The sequence below is a fragment of the Coloeus monedula genome (assembly GCF_965178545.1).
Source record: "Coloeus monedula genome assembly, chromosome: 15".
Taxonomy (NCBI): Eukaryota; Metazoa; Chordata; class Aves; order Passeriformes; family Corvidae; genus Coloeus; species Coloeus monedula.
Genome location: NC_138795.1, coordinates 4,272,736 through 4,292,079, shown reverse-complemented (window position 1 = coordinate 4,292,079; position 19,344 = coordinate 4,272,736). Strand labels below are relative to the sequence as shown.

The following is a 19,344-nucleotide window of genomic DNA, read 5'->3' as shown; positions in this document are numbered from 1 at the left end:
CTCACAAACCTGTCCCCTCAGGAACCAATTCTCTGGCCTCTCCTACAGCATTTCCCACAGATTGTCCTGCAGGTTCACACTGTGAGGGTCTAATGACAGATCCCCTTGGTCTGAAAAAGCGAGATCAGGAGAGGAAACACATTTTCCATGCTGTACAAAAACCTGAAAGATCTGTAGTGTGTAAGGACCAGTTCTCCTGCACACACTTCTTTCATGCCATCCCATCTGTCATGCAATGGTCCATTTGTCATATTCAGTGAATCACCAGAAGACAATCTAATTAGATATAAAATAGAGCACAAATGGGTAAGTCCACATAATTTAATGACTAACAAAAAATCCTTCACCAACTTCCTTTATGGAAATCCCTCCATCCCACCGGGTTACAGTGACTCACACTATTCCCATCTATCCAGGCTACAAAAGGATTATTCCTGATTTATCCACATGAGCAAGCAAATGACAACATTAGACTCTTCTCTTCTACCTGACTTCAAAAGTTCCCTCTAAATTTTCCTTATGTGCCTCCAATACCTTCAACCCCATGGCAATCTTGGATAGGAACTTCAGGCATTTATTTTTGAAAATTTACTGCAAACCAGTTGTATGAGCACCTACAGTACTTTAAAGCAGAGGTTCATTATTGAGACTATGGAGATTTAGGTTTGGGGGGTTTTTTTTGGTTTTGCATATGTAAGATTTCCTGATAGTTGCTCTTGCTAGTATTAACATTCCTATTTCTTGGGAAAAAAAGAGAAAAAATGGGGGGAAAAAGAAGAGTTATTGCTCAAAATTTTCTGACTATTTTAAACCCATATATTTTTCGGAAATCGTCAACATTCTCTTATGGAAGAAGAAGAATGTTTTGAATGATTTGAAGGTCTGGCCTTAGGTAAACTTTCAAAGAATTTGGAAAAATGAACAGAGGCACTAAATTCTGACACTGTCATTCCAAGATACTGCACAGGCTGTTTTAGAAGCTTTATTCTATGGATTGTATCATTGTGTCCATTAGAAAAATTCCCTGGAATACTAGCGACTAAAAACGATTACCTGTGGCTTGTGATTTTGTGCATGGCACAATGCAGATATCAAATTATGTATTTGTAAGAGTGAAGAGCTTTCCTTGGCAAATGGACAGGCTGATATCTATTTTCTATGATTTGTATACACAAAGACTTTCCAAACACAGGTCAAGTCCTAACACTTTTAAATTGATCTCACATTAGGTCAAACTAGACTGTATTGGCTGGCAAAATTCACTTGGCTACATTTAAATCTATAGAGGAATATGCTTGGTAATGCATGGCAAAAATCCTGCTGAGGTAAATCAGAGGAGTTGTGTAGCAATTGAAGTGTAAATTGTAGATATGTGCTTTGTCCATTTTATTTTCACAGTTTGTCTTATGCATTTACCTATTTCAAAATCTAAATATGTCTAATTAGCTCTTTTCTATAAAAGAAACCAAACACAAGTGTTCAATGACATTAAAGACCCACCCATGCTTGCTTTTAATGAAGGAGAAAAAAAGCCCCCAACAAACTAAACCAAACCAGACAGAAAAACCCAGCCTATCATTAAGATCTGTGAAACTGTCACTTTTCTGGATTGGATGCTTCAGGTGGGAAGCATGAGCAGTTAGAAATCGAGTGTTCAGGTTACTTTTAATAGCAGGAGGAAACTGAAAAATAAGACACATTGAAATTCTGACCTACAATAATATTCCACTCCGTTCTGTGGAGAGCAGATGCATAAAAATGTTGAAATAGAGACTGGAATAATGTTGGTGGGTTTTAGTATTACAGCTAAAACACTGCTCAGTCATAACCCCTACAAATGACTACTTTCACTTACATTTTATCATTGGCATAATTAAAAGAAGTCTCTTGAAAGGGGCATTCTCATTACAGCCAAGGACCACTTCAGACCCAATTGAAATGAAAAGACAGACCATAGATTAGGTGCAGATACAAGTGGTAATTTCTAGGGAAGCATAAAATACCAAATGTAACAACCACTTTTTATAATTATGTGTTCAAAAGACTCACAGTATTTTATTGGACAAAGAGGCTTTGGCTCAGAAAGACAACTTTAACAAAGTGGCTCCTAACAGATATTCTTAAAAAGTTTCAACTTTCTTATCAGAAATAAAAGATATTTCATTTTTCATATTGTTATTTTTAATTTACAGTCCTATAATTCAGCTGAAATTATCCAAAGGAAGAATAAATGTTGAATAACCATGAATTTTAGAAATTCATCCAACATTTCACAGAGGTAACACTATATTTCTGTGTACAACTCCACAAAGTAAAAGCAGGCACAGCATTTTACACAATCTAGGGCTCCTTTTTCACTGTTGAGGGAAAAGTGTTGCCATTGTCACTACACCAATATAGTTTATAGAATTGCTTCAAAATACTGACTTTTCAAAATATATCAGTATTTCAGTAGCTTTTTTGATCAACCAAACCTCTTAGCTCTCGCACTAGTTTACAGCTGAATAATGAAAGAAAATCCAGATTATCAAATTATGATTATTTATGATATGTTTATAATTATGATATGTTTATAATTATGTTTATTAAAAATACTTTAAAACACATTTTATTTGTCTGAAGCTCACATTTGTGAAAATTAAGCATCTCTATTCTGTCAAATGTTTGGACTTCAAGATGCTATGTCCAGATGGATTATGAATCCAGCATTATCAGTGGAGACACTTAGGTCATCCTAAAGAACAAAACCAATGAACTTCACAATTTCTGTATCTTGGGCTGCCCATAATATATCAACAAAAAATGTGTTAAATATATGTGGCTCTGCTTTAAAAAATGCTTCTGTGTCTTGTTTTCATTCTCCTCTCAGCAAACGTATCATTTGTTATCTGTAGTCACAAATGTATTCCAAAATGTTCTTTAAAATAAATCCAAAACGCATTTCCGTGTCTGTACAAGTAGGTTGAGATTGTGCTATTGTACTTAGAGGACATTCCAGTCCAGTTGAGTTATATCACCATAAGTTACATGATTGACTTTTACAGCAGAAAGAAAAGGTTGTACTCAAACAACTGTTATTGCCTCGATGGAAAAAAAAAAAAAAATCAATGAATGTAAAATGAACAAGAGATTTTGTCCGAGTTGCAGTTAATACTACTGAAGAGCTATGGATATTAAAAGGTCAACAAATAAATTAGTCCAAGTGTTATGAAATGAATGATTTGGCTTATAATTGTATTGAGTGCAAATTGTTCACTGCCTATTAGACCAGGTAATTTTTAACCATGGTGCCTCAATTACTGTTCCATAAGCAATAATACAGTTGTAAGAGCCACCAGTTCGATCGGGTGACCTGGGAGACACTCCAGGACAGCTGCCTTTGCTATGACAGATCACTGAGCCTGATCTCCAAATGGTGCCAAACCTTCTCTTCCTGGGAGGGGATCTCATAAAAGAAACATTACTGCTTGATTCATTTTACCAAAATGCTTGCGTTTTCTAGCGTCAGCAGCTGGGTATAGATTGTGAGGCTCTGTATTTCTTAGAAGAATTACGACAAGAGGCATCCTATTGCTTCCAGCACTCTCTGCTAAATGGCATCATGATGGTTTGGAGGATGCTTTTTCTGCTACTCAATTGGGCTGTGTTGTGAGAAATACACGGCAATCATATTTTACATCACCACATAACACCTAAAACTAGGCCAGAAATGGAAACTCTAGGTGAGATTATAGACATTACTTCACACTTCAGCAATGCCCCGCATTCAGAGATCTCAAAGCACCACTTTAATGGGAGCAAATTAAACTTCACAACACACTTTCTAGGAAAACACACTCGCTCCCCCATCTTCATCAGAGACAGCCTTGAGGTGTAGCTGCTTGGCTGAAGTTACAGTGGTCTATGGTTACAACCAAGGGAAGTTTTGTAGGGTGAGGTAATAACTTTTATTAGAGACACCGATACAGGCGAGAAAAGGTACAGTCAGCACACAGGAAGCAAGGACGGGCACCCAAAAGCCTGTTTTATTCCAGCTATATCAGTTAGTCTAAGATATAACCACTCCCTGCAAACCCTGATAGCCTTAAGAAGGGAAAAGGAATCAATCTGATATTGCTTTCATGCTATGAAGTAACACCCATGGTAGCAGCTGTGTTTCCCCATTGTTCCTGTGTTCCCTGAGAGCCAGGGCTCAAAATAAGGCTATAAAGGGCTCACCAGGGTTCCCAGAGGACTGGGCTTTAAAGGACTGTAACTAGGCTGTAACTACATAGATCTGCTCTCTGCCCATATATAAAACAAACTGAAGAGGTAAGTGCAAATCCTGAATTATCAAATAATCTGCACAGGATAAACCACAATAATAAAAGCCTAATTAGAATAGATTGTACCCCGTACAACCAAATCCTGCTTATATTGTCACTTTGCTCTATTTTTGATAAATCACTACATTCAAACAGTCTGTTGGGAGGGTGGTTTTCCACTTCATCTCTCCATTGCACAAAAAAAGCGACACATGACTGGAGTCTGAATTTCCATTTCACCAGCATACAGTTGAACTGAATATTACTTGGCACAATACAGTATACAACTGAGCCACTAAATGGCTGATTTACTAAATTATTATTAGATGAGCTCTTGCTGTTCCAAGTGAAAGTGCAGTCACTGTCTCTCTTCATGGTGTGTTCAAATTGTTCTGTGTTTAAATATTCAGCATGAGGCTAATGTGAACTGATGAACTGAGACTACAAACGTTCACTTTCGATGCAGACAGAGAGACAGAGATGCAACGTATCATGTGGCCTGCAGAGGTGAAAATGATTTATATTTAAGGATGCTGCTGCCTATTTCCATTAATATAACATATTCTTAATTAGCTTTGTGTTTGATTCAGGAGTTTGGAAATGTAGCTAGAAGCTAGAAAACAGCTCCAAAACTGAACATAGCTGTGTGGCTATGGAGGCATCAGAGTCCTGGTGAAGTGGTACTTGAGCCTGGATCTCTGTCAATAAAGTGCATGAGCTGCCTCCACAGTTCCATTCTTTGGTCTCTTTAATATTTGAGCTGTAACCTAAGAGTATCACCTGCAGTTCCTACCTGAGCATCAGAAATCCTCGGTATGTAAAGGACTGACTGTGTTGTGTAATTCTATGACTTTCTGAGGTGAGTGGATATGGGGGAAATGGAAAAATAGATATTTTTATGAAAGGTTAAAGAAAAAAAGAAACAATTTCTTTACTGCCACCTGCTGGAGTTGACAATAACCCTTTGTCCCACGGAGAGAACAAGCTCCTCACTCGGAGGACAGTTACGGGGAGCATTTAAAATACTGTGATCCCAGACACTTACAGTAGATTAGAATTTTTTATTGGTGCTGTGTTGCCATAACAACATAAAGACAGCAGATGACTTAAGCTAAGCTTGCAAAGCAAAAGGCTGCTCATCTGGCAGCTAAAATGAATACAGTTCACTTCACAAGTTCCCCATATGGACCCTTAGTGTATGGTAATGAGGATACCATATGGTGGGAGAAAATGCACAGAGAACAATTGTGCTCCACTGGATGAGTGAAGTGAGCAGGAAGTTATGAGGAAACACAGGAGAGAGATTTGTGTGTGTGCTCTCTAACTCAAGGGTTTCTTTCAGAGGGGGGTTCTCTCTCTTCTTAATCTTCCTCCTAATATATACATGCATAGAAATGACAGAGAAACATATTGCACATTTTGCAACATCATTCATCATAAACTGTCAGCCGTGTTTGTAAATCAGCTTGGTAAGATCTTAGAAATTTGTAATTCTTAAAAGGTAAAAGTGCTAAGTTTTTAGACAAAGTGCAGGAAAATTTAAGCACTTCTGACAAGTAGAAACATTAGTGGTAATCATTTTAAAAATGCTTGCATCTTTCTGCCCGCATGTTTAGCTGTAAATAATGCCGCAATGAATAAAAGCTTTAAAAAAGGGGAGGGGAGGATGAAATGGAAAAAAATTTTTTTTATTTTATTTCCACAAGGATAAAAAATAATAGATTATCAGAACCATATGCATGCAAAATTCTGCTGTAAATGTACATATGCTATACAGTACGCTGTACTAACCGGATCCTAAACCTGGTAAGACAGCTTGCTAAAGGCTGCAAAGTCAATTTTGTACTACACATGCTTCATAAAAGATGAATATAAATGCATTAGTTAGACACGGTGAGCTAAATTAGAAGGTCAGGCAGGGCTGGAAGGGCTGAAATATCACACAACCAATGACTGTAATTACTCTTTTTTTAAGTCTATTAAGTGGTGTTGTTCTATCAAGGCTCAGGGGTATAGGACATGAAGTACAAGATAAAGTAATGTGTATTTATTACTCCCACGGGATCAATTTACTAGATATTTTCAGCTCCATGGAGCAAAATACACAAATGCAGCTCTTGTTACTTTCTTCAAACTGTGGCTTTTTCCTTCAAAACCTGCTCCTCGAAGGGACTGTGTTTACCTGTTTGGTGTCTTCCTGCCATCCTCAGTTAATTGTTGTATTTAAAACCAACCAGGATGAGGATACAGGAACAGAGAAATGTGGGGATCCCTCCTACAGGATGTTCAAACAAGTGGTTTGAGTGGCTCAGATGGAATGTGCAGACTAGAAGATCCAATCCCAGGCATGATTTTTACCCCAAGGCAAAGCAGAAAGTGGGAGTGGAGAATGGCACAGAGCTCCTTGTCATCATGTTAGCCCTGATCTATTAAAAGTTTTGTCATAGATTCTAAATTACACCATCTGCTCTAATCATTTGCTGAGTAAATGCTGACCCAGTTATAAAGAAAGCTCACTGAAATGTGTGTGCATACTGCTGACCTTCAGAAAGGAAAGGGCTCCTTGCCAGCCCTGTGTGCTGGCTCTGCCCTTCAGCGAGCAGTCTGTCCCTTTGCTCTCTCCTTTCAGACTCTCTGCATATTCCCAGACACCCCTCTGACATCCACCACCCCATAAAGGTGATGCTTTCACAGGTACCTCGCCATCTCAAAAGTTTTGATGCTCTCTCGCTGAATATTTTCCATAGGATAAACAAAATATCAGACCTCAGCAACCTAAACGAGCTCCTCAGCCAACTAAGGGCTCAAATTGTTAGGAAACTTAAAAAACCCCAACTGTTGAGGGTTCAATACCAACCTTAACTCTGATCTCACATTTCTGTAAATTTTACAGTAGAACGTAGAAACCTCCAAGCACATCCCATGACCTCCTTGCTGTACAGATGAACTCTAAGAGCTCCTCTTTACATGCTCCCCTTTCCTGCCCACACTTAGTATAAAAGTTTTCTGATTCTCTTTTTACACTGGGTGGGGAAAAAAAGAAATGGTGCTTTCTTAGCTGAAAATTACTAACCTAGGTTAAAACACAGTATATGTTGTGTTAGCAGATGGCAATCCTTTCTGGAATTTCCATTGGGTCTGTCTGAAGCAGCAAACCTGAGCTTCATTGTCTTCATTGCTATTTTAACCTCTGCTAGCAAGCCTGGGCCAACCACCCACGTTTAGAGACAACCCTTATTTGCAATATAAACACTACCCATGTCACGATGGATAAAGGGCAGATCTGTGGGATTCCATACAGAAAAAGACAACTGCTTTTGCCAGCCTCTGATTCCTAATAACCACATGTCTTCTATTAGTGGCCTAAATGAGGAGGTGGGCTATGTCTTGGGGGGGTTTAATGACTGACCAGAGAAAAGGAGCTGAAGGGAAGGAGGATTCAGGTTACCTGTGCTCTCAGCACAGCAGGGAGGCCCCTGTGCACTAGAGAGAGAAGCTTCACTTTCATCTACATGAAGAGAAACCAGAAGTAAAGGTCCCTTTCAGGAGGGATAAGGGGTCTCCTAGAGAACCCTGAAGGAACAGACTGGGAGGGAGAGGACATCAGATCACAGAGGGGGTTGATGCAATGACTCGCTTCTCAAATACAGAGTGAACAATCTTCTGCTTAATCTAAATACAAGCGATGAGTTGTAGGAGTGGTGAAAATGGCAAATAAAATCTAGGAAATTGCATATAAAGAGGAATTGTTGTTATTAAATCATTTAGGATGGATGTGTTTCAAATCTAGCTCACAGTTGAAGCTGTTTTACAGCTCTAGCTGTGGAGTTTTAACAAAATTGCAGAATTGCAACGTGTCTGCCAGGGATTTATTTTAAGGATTGCAGGGTAGTTACATGAATGAGCCTTAATAGACTCAACATGTTGTTGTGATCTGAACTCTTCAGTGATCTCCACTGCAGTTTACGTGCACAGGAACCAACAACACGAGTGCATTTGTGTGCCTGTGTGCAAACACACGAGATGGAAATGGGGCACACACATGTGCAGGGCTGTTCCCAGCTCCACACAGGCTCTCTACAGACTGCTCCTGCAGGACAATGACACCATTTCTCAACCTTAGCATCACATTTTCACTTCTCCACAGAGATCTCTTGTTTCCTCTGATCTGCCTCCTGTCTGTATTAGAAAGGACAGGCTACACTGCCCAGCACACTCCTGGTACTTGATCTCACTACAAGCTTTGGGTGCTAATCCCACCACACCTTGTCACTGCTCCTGGTGCTTGTGGGCATGGGGGTGTCTGTACAGACATGCACATCTCCCTCCACTGGCTGCCTTCCTTGACCTGCTCTGCACAAGGAAGGAGCAGGATTCTGGTTCAAGCTGGCTTCATAGTTCAGCTGCCAACATTAGCTCCCACTCTTTTCTCCAGAAACTATATACTGCATTTCTACTTTAAGCACATCAGCTGTCAATCTCGCAGTCCAAAGACCCTAGTTCCCAGGTGCTCCCATTCTCTTCACTGTGGGAGGGCATTCTCTACTGGAATTTGGCTAACGAAGCACTGAAAAGGAGAAATTATTTTTTAAAATTTGGCTTCTTCCTTTGCCTTCTTCCAGGAGATAGTTGGAACATTTAAAAAAATTCATCCTGAGCATAAATTTTGAGCACTTCTGAAAGTACTGGTTCTAAACTTGTGGAGATCAAGCTTCTCAAACAGCCTCAGTGGTTTTAGAAATGCTGCTAACTCCTCCACCCTGGAGGGCAGAGCATGTGCTAACACACACTCGATGGCCTCAACAATTCTCCTTGACTGCAGGGATAAGTCACAGAGCAGAATGCTCTTGATGGTCCATGGGAAGGGCAGCATGCCCTTATGAACGCAAAAATTATAACCATTTCTACTTCTGGAAAGATCTCTAATTCACCAGCAATATTTCAATGGAATAATGGCCACGAACCCTAGCAGCAATTAGAGAAATAGGATCTGTTTTATTTATTTAATACAAAGGCACAAGCTTTTTCATTAATAGAAAGTGATGATTCCCTGTGAGGACAACGGGGAAAATGGAGGGAAGGATTTTGAAAGCTCTGAGCACTGCTCTCCTCTCTGCTGTTTCTCTCGAACATTTGCCCTTTCTGCCCGTGGTTCCACTGTGGGAGCCATATGGCTTCCAACACTCCTCTAAGTAGCCACTGAGAATTGTCTGTAGTGGAAAAGTGCCAAAGCCCTTCCTGGTTTAATGACATGGGGAAGAGCACTGTGCAGTGCTCACCAGCACAGAGGCTCACAGCGTCCTTGATGATGATCCTGGAGCCAGCAAGCGATGCTGGGAATTGAACCATCACTGCCTCAAATACAGAAGTCGACATGTGCCAACCCCTGCTGCATTCAGCCTCTGTGCATGGCATATTAATGAGACTTGAACTTGAGGTCCAACCTTCAAGCTTGCACAGGAGGAATTACCCAAAGACAGAAAAAAAGGTCCTGTCTTCATCTTGTTTCCCTCTAAGCTTGCCCAGTGTTACCAGTTTCTTCACTGAGTTTGTCCCACCCTTAAGAAGTAACCTTTTTTTTACGTCATAACATCTTACCTCTGCATACATAGCCACAATTTCCCTTGATTTAAAGGTCTGAGAAACTGGTTCAAAAGGTACTTCAAAGAAGCACATGAAGCCAAGAGGGTATAGGAGGGAACAGATGACTCAGTGCTAACTCTCAGTCTCATACCTTATCCATAAATACCTGCTAAATTTTGGAGTCAGGATATGGAGCTAGGAGAAGCTTTCTTCTGCCTGCTTTTATGTCCCATGACATGCAGCAGGAATATGTGGTACCAGTCTCAGTCAAAATGGGAAAGTGGAGGGTGCTCAGCCTGGAGGCTGCATTCCCACTTTCCCACACCAGCACAAAGGGGTACTGCTGGGGACCCCCTCGGTGCCTCAGGTGTCAAAAAGGAGCCCAGTTCCTATGGAAGTTGGTGATGCACCACAATCCCTGGCCACATGACCCAATTTGGAATTTCCCAGTCTTATTTTACTTTAATTTCCTGCTTTAAATAGAATCCATGGCCATCTCCTAGTCGGCTGGAATGTTGGGTTTAGGGAAGTTTTGTGCAGCATTTTTTTGGGGCCTTCCAAATGCCTGGTGCATAGTGAAGGCTGGCTTCTTCTTTTCTGAGAAACTGTTTTTCTCCAGAAGCACATTTGGCAGCAGAGGCAGGATAGAGATTAAAAAAAATAAATGCCCCTACAGAAGGATGCTCTCTTCCTTTGGAAAGGGTTGCACCTCTGGAGTGAAACTTGACAAGCCATGAAAGCTGTGTCCTGCTGCAAGTCTGTCCAAATGTTAGGGAAAAGGACAGCTTGCAGAGGATGAACAGAGCCAATGGTAAGTGTAACTCTCCAGGACAGCATGTTTCTCTGATGGTAAGAGGGAAGGACAACACATCAGCGACCCTAAAACCACAACCTGCAGCCTTCCTAGGCAAGATAAAGGACTGAATAAACCTGTAAAAAAAGTCACACACTGAATTTTATTTCTTTCAAGGAATTAAACAAATTAAGTTCCAGTGTTTAGGAAATCTTCTCACCTTTCAAACACTTTAGAAATGCAACTAATCGAAGCCTACAACAATCTCTGATGAAAGCCTTTGGACAGCTCAGGGAGCTACAGAAGAAAGGTCACAAGTATTGCCCAGTCATAAAGGCTATACTGGAGGTACATTAAGTGAACAATTCATTTGTCTGTGTCTCAGGATTGCAAATTCACATTTTCTTTTCCATAGGGAGTGTTCTGACTCCCCAGCTCACTCAGTAACAGCAGACAAAACACGTGGTGGCAGCTGGCCACAGACAGTGACTCCAGCCCACCACTATTGCTCAGAGTTCCTGTGGACATGAGCAACACTTAAATCCCCCATCTCTTTCTCCAGCATATCACAAAAGTCACTGCACATTCTTGCAAGGTAGAAAGAACAGATCTGAGTGCAATCCCAGGGTTTTCCCAGTACAAGAAGCCTGTCTGAACAATGCTGTCTTTCCCCCAGCTTTTACTTGACAGAAATCAACAAAAACCCTCACTAATTTTCATGGGAACATCACTTCAGTACACAATGCTGTAATTATATCAGCAATCCTGAAATAAAACAGTATATAATCATTATTATCTTAAACCAATACATGATGCAGCAGCAATGGACTCACATCCAATTAACTCGATTTTATCAATGGTGAAGTTCTCAAAATTATGCTGGCAAGTGCTACTGATACCAAAACCAAAAAGCATCATTATTCTATGAAAACACTGCTCAGGTCCCAAAATGGTAACCAAAAAAGATGTTCATTGTTAAGTATTTTAGAACACAGAGAATGATTCACATTTAAGAAAGGCAAGAGCTGTTTGAGCTGGCTGTGACTGAGAGGACAGCAGAATTCTCCTAAGGCTCCAGTGGGAGTTGCTGATTGGGCTTCCTTGGTCATGGGTCTGTTTCAGCTTATCTGGGTTGGGTACCAAACCAGGACCATCACATTTACAGAGCCTTGCACTTTCAGACAAAAACATGCAGTAACCATCTTTACCATATTTAATAAAACAATAAACTTTGTGCTGACCTTTGGCAAGCGTTCGGGGTCACCAGGGTGCCGGGGGATAACCTTCTGTAACCTTTGGAAACCATAGTCAATGGTGGGTTCGTTCAGAGCTGAAACAACAACAAACAACAGCGTGATGTGACAAAGGCACAGCAATGGGCTCAGGTGACAACGGGAAAGGCACCGCGAGACCCCGGCAGGACCACGGCAAAATCCCCTTTGGCTGGACCCAGCAGTGCCTGAAATCCTGGTTCAAACACTGCTTGGGATTGGTCCTTTGACTTCAATCCAAGCCTTCCCACTTCAGCTCCTCCAGCGAAGCTGCTGGAACATTTGGGGATGTTGCATTCATCTTCCAAAGCGGAAGCAATTATTATCTCTGAAAGCCACAGTGAAACCAATTTGATAAATACTTCACACCCCATGTTTCAGGTTGGGTTTTTTATACTATGAGGAAGGTAATTGGAAACCAAAAGTAGTAAGTATTCCAGTGTCTTTCTTGCTCCAAATTTCATTATACATTTAATTTGCTCCATGTGCAATGCTCACAAATAATTTTTGTTCTGAAATACAGGCATTTGTCTTGGCAAAGGTTTTATTTTTTACTCATCAACACTGACTTCAGCAGCTTGGGCTCCAATCAGCACTAAACTGATCCACTAATAAGACTAAATAATAAAAAAAAAAAGAATACATCAATGTTTTTAGTTCATCTTTCCCTAGTCCTTGTCCGATAAAATGGAGGTGAGAAATGGTGAAAGTGGAACACTTAAATCTTCATGAAAATGCTGGTCTCTCTGCATTAATGGAAGCTCTGATTGTGTCAAGCCTTTAAGCACATGCTTATCTGTAAGCACATACTTACACCCATTTGCTTTCAGCAAAGCAAATTTGAGCATATTATGTTTTTTATATGATTGCCTATAATTACAGGGGACTGTGCTGAATGACCTTCTAGCTATATTTCCAGTCATATGATCACTTTAAAACTCAGATGTTAGTGAGACTTCAACATGTGCTTAGAATTTCCTAAGTGCTTTGGTGAACTGGAACAGTCAAGTATTCTCGAGCATCTCTAAACAACAGCCCATCTTGACTCTCCCATGCCAATAGAGACGTGGAAATATTCCACAGCAATTTGTTCAAATTTTTTGAGTTAAATGGGGGGGAAAAAAATCAATTCCAATGTGTATTTTTATATATTCAGCCTTTTTTTTTTCTTTTGTGGAGGAAAAAACATATTTTTTTCATTTTTGAGTCACTTTAAAGTTTTTCTTATCTTGTCTTAGCTCATTAAATCAAAAAAATATATTTCTCGCACAAAATTTGCTTACTAATTTGCAAATATATCATACATCTTTATCAGGGTCTTATAATGAACTTTATTATGTGGCTAGAATGATGATATTTGAATATTGCAAATAGATTTAGCATCAAACTCCATCTCCCAGCCTTAACATGCCATAACCTGTCTGTATTTCCATGTTTTAAGGGAAGAGGACATAATTCCATACTCCTAATGTTAAAGATCTTCACATTTTCATGAAACCAATATCTAATCCCTGGCTTGTTTGCAATTAATTGGCATTCCATAACAAGCCCACAAAACAATCCCTTTAAATAATTGTTATTTTCTAACCAATTTCTACAGCATATTGTCCAGCTGGCAACCAAAGGGTCAGATTTTTATCTCCTCCTGGCACATCCCATCTCCATAAGCAAATCCAGCAATGCTGATGCAGACTGAGGTAGAGGAAGGTGGTGTTGGGGGGATCCAGACCTACCCAACATGGTGAAACACACATGTGTGGCTGATGGGGACTGGATGGAGAGGCACAGGCTCCATCAGGACCTCAACATCCCTCTAATATCAGAAAGGAGTCCTCTGATCATATCCTGAAATCAGTCTTACAGTATTATGGTAACCAGACTAGAAATCCATCAGGATTTTACTTTTAGAGCTTTTTATATATCCTGGAGGTCATGACATCCCTCTACTCTCCTTGCTTCTTTGGAGTTTTTCCAGGCATTTCCTTTCATCAGGAATATCTGAATGTGACCTTTTATTTATATTCAGGTCATTATATGGAAGGAGTGAGAATAAGGCTTTTCCCCTTCTTGAGCCCTTTTTGATTTTGGGATGGTGGGGCCTTTTCTTTCCCACATTTCCTTTCCCACCCTGGCCCATGCTGACCTCTCTGTTGTGTAGTTTTGCAGAAAATATCACAGTACCTTGGTTTAGAACCCCCTGGTTTCACTACCCCTGAGTTTACTTACAAGGCTGCTTAGTTTAAACCTTCTTCAAATAAATTAATTTACTTCTATTTATATTTATTATGAAAAATAGCTGTTCTCTGAGAAGATTAAAAAAAAACCCCCTACAGTTCAAATTTACATTTCTTTTGCAAATATGTTCAAAGATTTTAGTGTGGTTCTGTCAAATGTGTTTCTCCTCTAATTCAGTCTAGTTTATGGCCATTTTCCCTTTAGATCCTTTGGGAAAGTAGTTACTAAATTCTGCAGTATTACAAATGGAGGCCAGTTCTGAAATCCCCCCAGAGTTAGCAGTCATTTTCTCATATCTTCCTACACGTTCAACACATTTGAAATCCACAGAGTATTTCCTCTGAGTATTTTCTGAACTAAATGGCCAAAAAAAAATGTTAATTTTATGGTCCAATCTCACAAGGCATCAAGCACACTGTGAGAGATAGTGAAAACTTTCTGCCTCAAAGAGCTTCAGCTTTACTTTAGTGGTGGGGAGAGGATGCACACAGCAATCTGCAGGATTGGGTCCTAAAGTGCTGTTATCATATACCACTCATTAGTCTACAACCCTTCAACCTTTCAATCTTAGATAAAATTAAAAAAAAAAAAATAAAGAGATCTTTAGGTGCCTGGGCATCTTGACCACATATTGGACACTATCAGCCCTCCAGCCCTTTTTCATTTACACCCCCAATGTAATTAATCATCTCTCAGTGAAAGAGATCTGTTCACGTATTTAACCCCACCTTCAGCATTAAAGCCAGACCACTTGTGTGTCAGGAGGTGGAAAAACTCCAAAGAAAAGGGGATATTCACATCTCCAAGCACTGCAGAAGAGCTGATACAAGGTCAGACACCATCTCCCTGCAAGGTTTTCCTCTGCCCCAGAACATGTGATTGGTCTCTGCCATTGAAGTCTATCCACAATAAGGCATCTCCCAGTCCTCTAATTCAAATAACAGTTTTCTTTCCATGATTGGAAAAAAAGAATCAATTAGAAATACAAACTCTCTATTTGTGTTCTTGACATCCATACATGAAAAACAAGCTAACGCACACGGTACTTAAAATGCATTCCCATTACCTTATATTTTAAAAGTACTATTGAAAGTACTGCTAACTTTAAAAAACTGTACGAAATTCAAATAGGTCCCAAGGCTAATGGAAGCAATTTGTATACCAACCCAAACTGACTGGCCCACTTTTCAAAATACAGGTATGATAATCTTGTGGTTTTAAAAGGACATTTAAATTGAAAGACTGTGAATTTAGTACATAATTATACCAATAGAACCCTTTAACTTGTCAACTTGTAAATCTAAAAGGCTATCAATCATTTCTAAAGAGGAAATAAACCTTAAAATTCTTTGATTGACAGTGCTTATTTTTTATGTGGAAAGAAAAAAAAGGAGTAAAGTGGCCAGAAATCCATTTACAAAAGTACATTGTTTTACATAGGTGAGTAAAAAGCCAATAATTACACCTCCAAAAGACATATAAATCAAGGTAAGTACTTTTCCCTCACTTACATATTTTAAGTTGCAGTAAACTTCAGGTAACTTTTTATTAAAATACTTTTCCAAATGCAAAGCTTATTGAAGCCATTAATAGAGTAGCATTTTCATTTAAGCTAATATAATCATTTTTGCAAATACAAGATTTAAACCATTTTTCTTCTTCCAAACAATAAACTTTCAGCCTGTCTCTTGTGTGAATTAACTAAAATTACACCCAGGTGTACAAAATCTGTCTATCTATCCTAGTGTCTGAGTTGAGGCACAATATTTATTATTCTTACCATTTTATGAATTACTTCTTAAACCCTTGAGGAAGAACTTTCTTTCGAATTAGACTCCAACAGAATAAGCCATGAAGCTCTTTATGCAGCAAGTCTAAAGCCATAACTCATAAAATCTAAGGCTTTTAATCAAGAAAATGCACAATGTCTATGGAAATAGGATGTGTACATTATATTCATCTTTTCAAAATCCAACTTATTTTTCAACAAAAATGCTGCTTATGCCTTTGAGAAAAAATGTTTCCATCATAACCATAATTTCAAATTCTGCACAAATAATTTTAATAACCACATGCAGATAATCCACCATCTTTAAAATTATATATTTTTTTTTTTAACTAGTCAGTGGAGGACTTTTTTTAATATTTCACATAATGAATTCCTACTGTGTCAATAAAGCTTTGGTTGTTAATTGAATGACTGTCTGATGTATCTGAGAGAGAAATTTGTTTCTCTGGCCATGCTGCCAACTTACAGCAGAATGATCGACACTTAATATCAGCAATTAAAAGGACCTGTTCAAATATCATATGGAATTCGTACCTTGGGGTAGTGTAGGAGAGCCCTTCACCAAGGAAAACTCATTCAGCAAATGCAGAGTAATTAAATTAGACACATTTTAACATTATTATTCAAAGAAAAATAAACACACACTACATAGAAGCATTATGGAAATATTTCAGAATGTAAAACATATCCAGTTAATTTGTTTCCCATGCATTCATGGTTTCATTTACTCCTTTTATTTTTCAGTCCTTGTTTCTTTTTCATTCTGTTTGACCCAAAACCAATGAGAAAGCAGCACTTAGACCTCTGAACTTCCCATATGCTTTTCCAGTGGAAAAGGCTGCAAGGAGAGGCAAGGGACTCTGAGGGCTCAAATAACCAAAAATAAAAGCCTGAAGGCTACAAAAAAATTTGCCTCAGGTCCACAGGTCTGACCGTCCCTATCTCAGATGAGAAATCTGGTCTTGATTGTTTTAAGTGAAACACTCAGGGAAAGGCTGTACATGGGAATTAAACATCCCACAGTGTTTGCTCCTGTGGTGAACCAGGGAGTCGCTGAAACAGTGGAATGGAGGAAGATTTTTTAGACTCTTCCTCTGTCTCTTCACAAATTCATTTTGTAAATTTGGCTCTACAACAAAATTAGACAGCTTGTGACAGGTTCTGAACTGCAGTGTCAAAGAGGTGGGGTTTTGGGGTCTTCAAAACAGTTGTTTGGGGTTTTTTTTCCTGTCCAATTAGAGAAACTTCATCAGACTATAAATAGAAGGTGACTGTGGCCAAGACACACAAAGGTTTGTGTTTCAACATCTCACAGCCACAAAAGACTTCTGCTGCAAGCCCCTGACCCTAACAAAATAAAACATTGACTGCAGAAGATGGGGAATAGGACAGGACAGACCATAATAATGTCAAGCTCCACGTACTAAAATGCCTCACTAAGGCCCTGCAGCACAGCAGTGCTAGTGAATGGTGTTATAAAGCAACATTCTGACACCAAACCCAACTCTTATGCACAGTGGCCTCTCTCTGCCTGCTCTACAGAGAGAAAAAAAAACTTCAAAACCCCATCATCAAATGAGAAAAAGTCTGTTCTGCAAATCTCCCTGCAAAGACTTTTCCTTTGCTAATTAAAGCTCCTTAAATGAAAACATGCAAGCATTTGAGCTATTGGTTGTTGTTGTTGTTGTGAATTTGTCTTGCTTTTTCTAAAGTTTTCTTTCCACTGACTTTCCCTGGAGTGTTTATTCCCACAAGCAATGGAAAACGGAAGTGGGTGGGACAGCGAGAGCCTGCACAGAAAGGTCTGGGCTAGAAAGGCCCTTCCAGTGCTAACCCAGAATTTCCTCAGTTTTCTGGTCTTGGTACTTAAACATGCCCCTGTGCACTGAGTTTCCACTTCTAAAATCAAACCGTGGCATTATGTCATTTTTTGAAAATTAGAAATAGAGTTATCCAAACTGTAATTCCTACATTTTATTGCCATGTAATGCCCCAACAGACACCACGTGCACGCGCCAAGCAGCGAGGAAAATGCAGAGGTGAGTCAAGTGATAAACTGAAGATAGAGATCTCCCCAGTTTCCCTAGTGACTGCTCTTTACTTGAACTAAAGATGCAATAGGCCAGTGTTTGAGGCAGCTCCACTGTGTTCATCAGTGTTATTACAAACATGACAGACAGCGTGATATTTTCTTCCTGAAAACAATTTTTTTCCTGCAACTTAGAATCAGAGGAGCAATTCCCTTCCAACCCAGCTCACTGTCTGCAGCCAGAGATGGAGGTGCTGAAGATGCAAGGAATGCATGTGTTGAGCCCCAATTTTTTATGGAAGTTACAGAATGCAATTATGAGATCTGTCTAGCAGGAATCATGTGTTGCTTTCTCCAAACACATCAACTCTGAAAGTTCACTCTTAGCAACCTGGCTTGGGGGAAAAAAAAAAGTCAAACAATTTGTGAGCTTCACAGTTTCTTCTTCCTCTGACTGCACTGACCTCCTGTCTAATGGGGAAGATTTGGCCTTAAGGGAGTCTGAAACAGAGTCCAGTTTCAGGCACTGGAATTTAAACATCCCAATTTCACAACAGGCTGGTAGAATTCACTGGGGATGTGCATACACAGGGCCAGAGGGAAATTAATGCATGTTGGTTACTTCGTCTGGCCGTCCAGGTTAATTGATGCATCTTTGGCAGTCATTATAAAAAGGGGAAGAACAGCATTTACATCTGAATATTTTTCAGTTTTTCAGACATATTCTGGCAGTGCATGTGAGCATGCAGCAAAAAATTTACTGAAAATGGCTGGTTCTCAATGGGTTGTCCCTTCATTCAAATAAATAAATATATATATGTGCACACATAAACACAAGCACAGAAATGCATCCAAGCCAAGATTTAAAATAATGGCTGCATAAGGTTAGTTATAAGATCTATATTTAGACCTATTTTAAAACATTTTAAAAATAAAGACACTGCATTTATTTTTAAACTGTTGGCTCAGGAACAGATGCAGAGATGTACCATACAGAGTGTGGGAGATGCTAAACTGTCACCTCATGTAACCTTTCCTTTCATTCTGTATTCTGCATATTTTCAACATTTTTTCCCTTTGCATGCACTTCACAAATTCCACAATGTAGGTGCAGACATCTTTAAAATTGTCATAGGGATAATTTTGGATAACATACAGGAAGTTTTTTCCTTTTTTCACCTTTCACAAACTCCTTTGAGGTAGACAGTATTGAAAATCACTGCTGAAACTTGTTGGTATGCAGAAATACTTCCTTTTGAATAATGCCTCTCACACTGTTAACCTTGTTATTTCTCATCATCTCTTCAGATTATTAAAAAAAATAATTATCACCAGGGGAT

At 39.3% G+C, this 19,344-nt stretch overlaps 1 protein-coding gene across 1 annotated transcript in view; it reads right to left on the bottom strand.

Annotated features, from left to right (window-relative positions):
- EBF1 (EBF transcription factor 1) overlaps positions 1-19,344 on the bottom strand; it is a gene marked incomplete at its 5' end in the record, with an annotated part of 267,358 nt that overhangs the window by 16,194 nt on the left and 231,820 nt on the right. Inside the window, one exon of the mRNA XM_082291500.1 lies at positions 11,922-12,010. Within this exon, the coding sequence (XP_082147626.1) occupies positions 11,922-12,010 (89 nt within the window). The remainder of the gene's footprint in view (positions 1-11,921; positions 12,011-19,344) is intronic.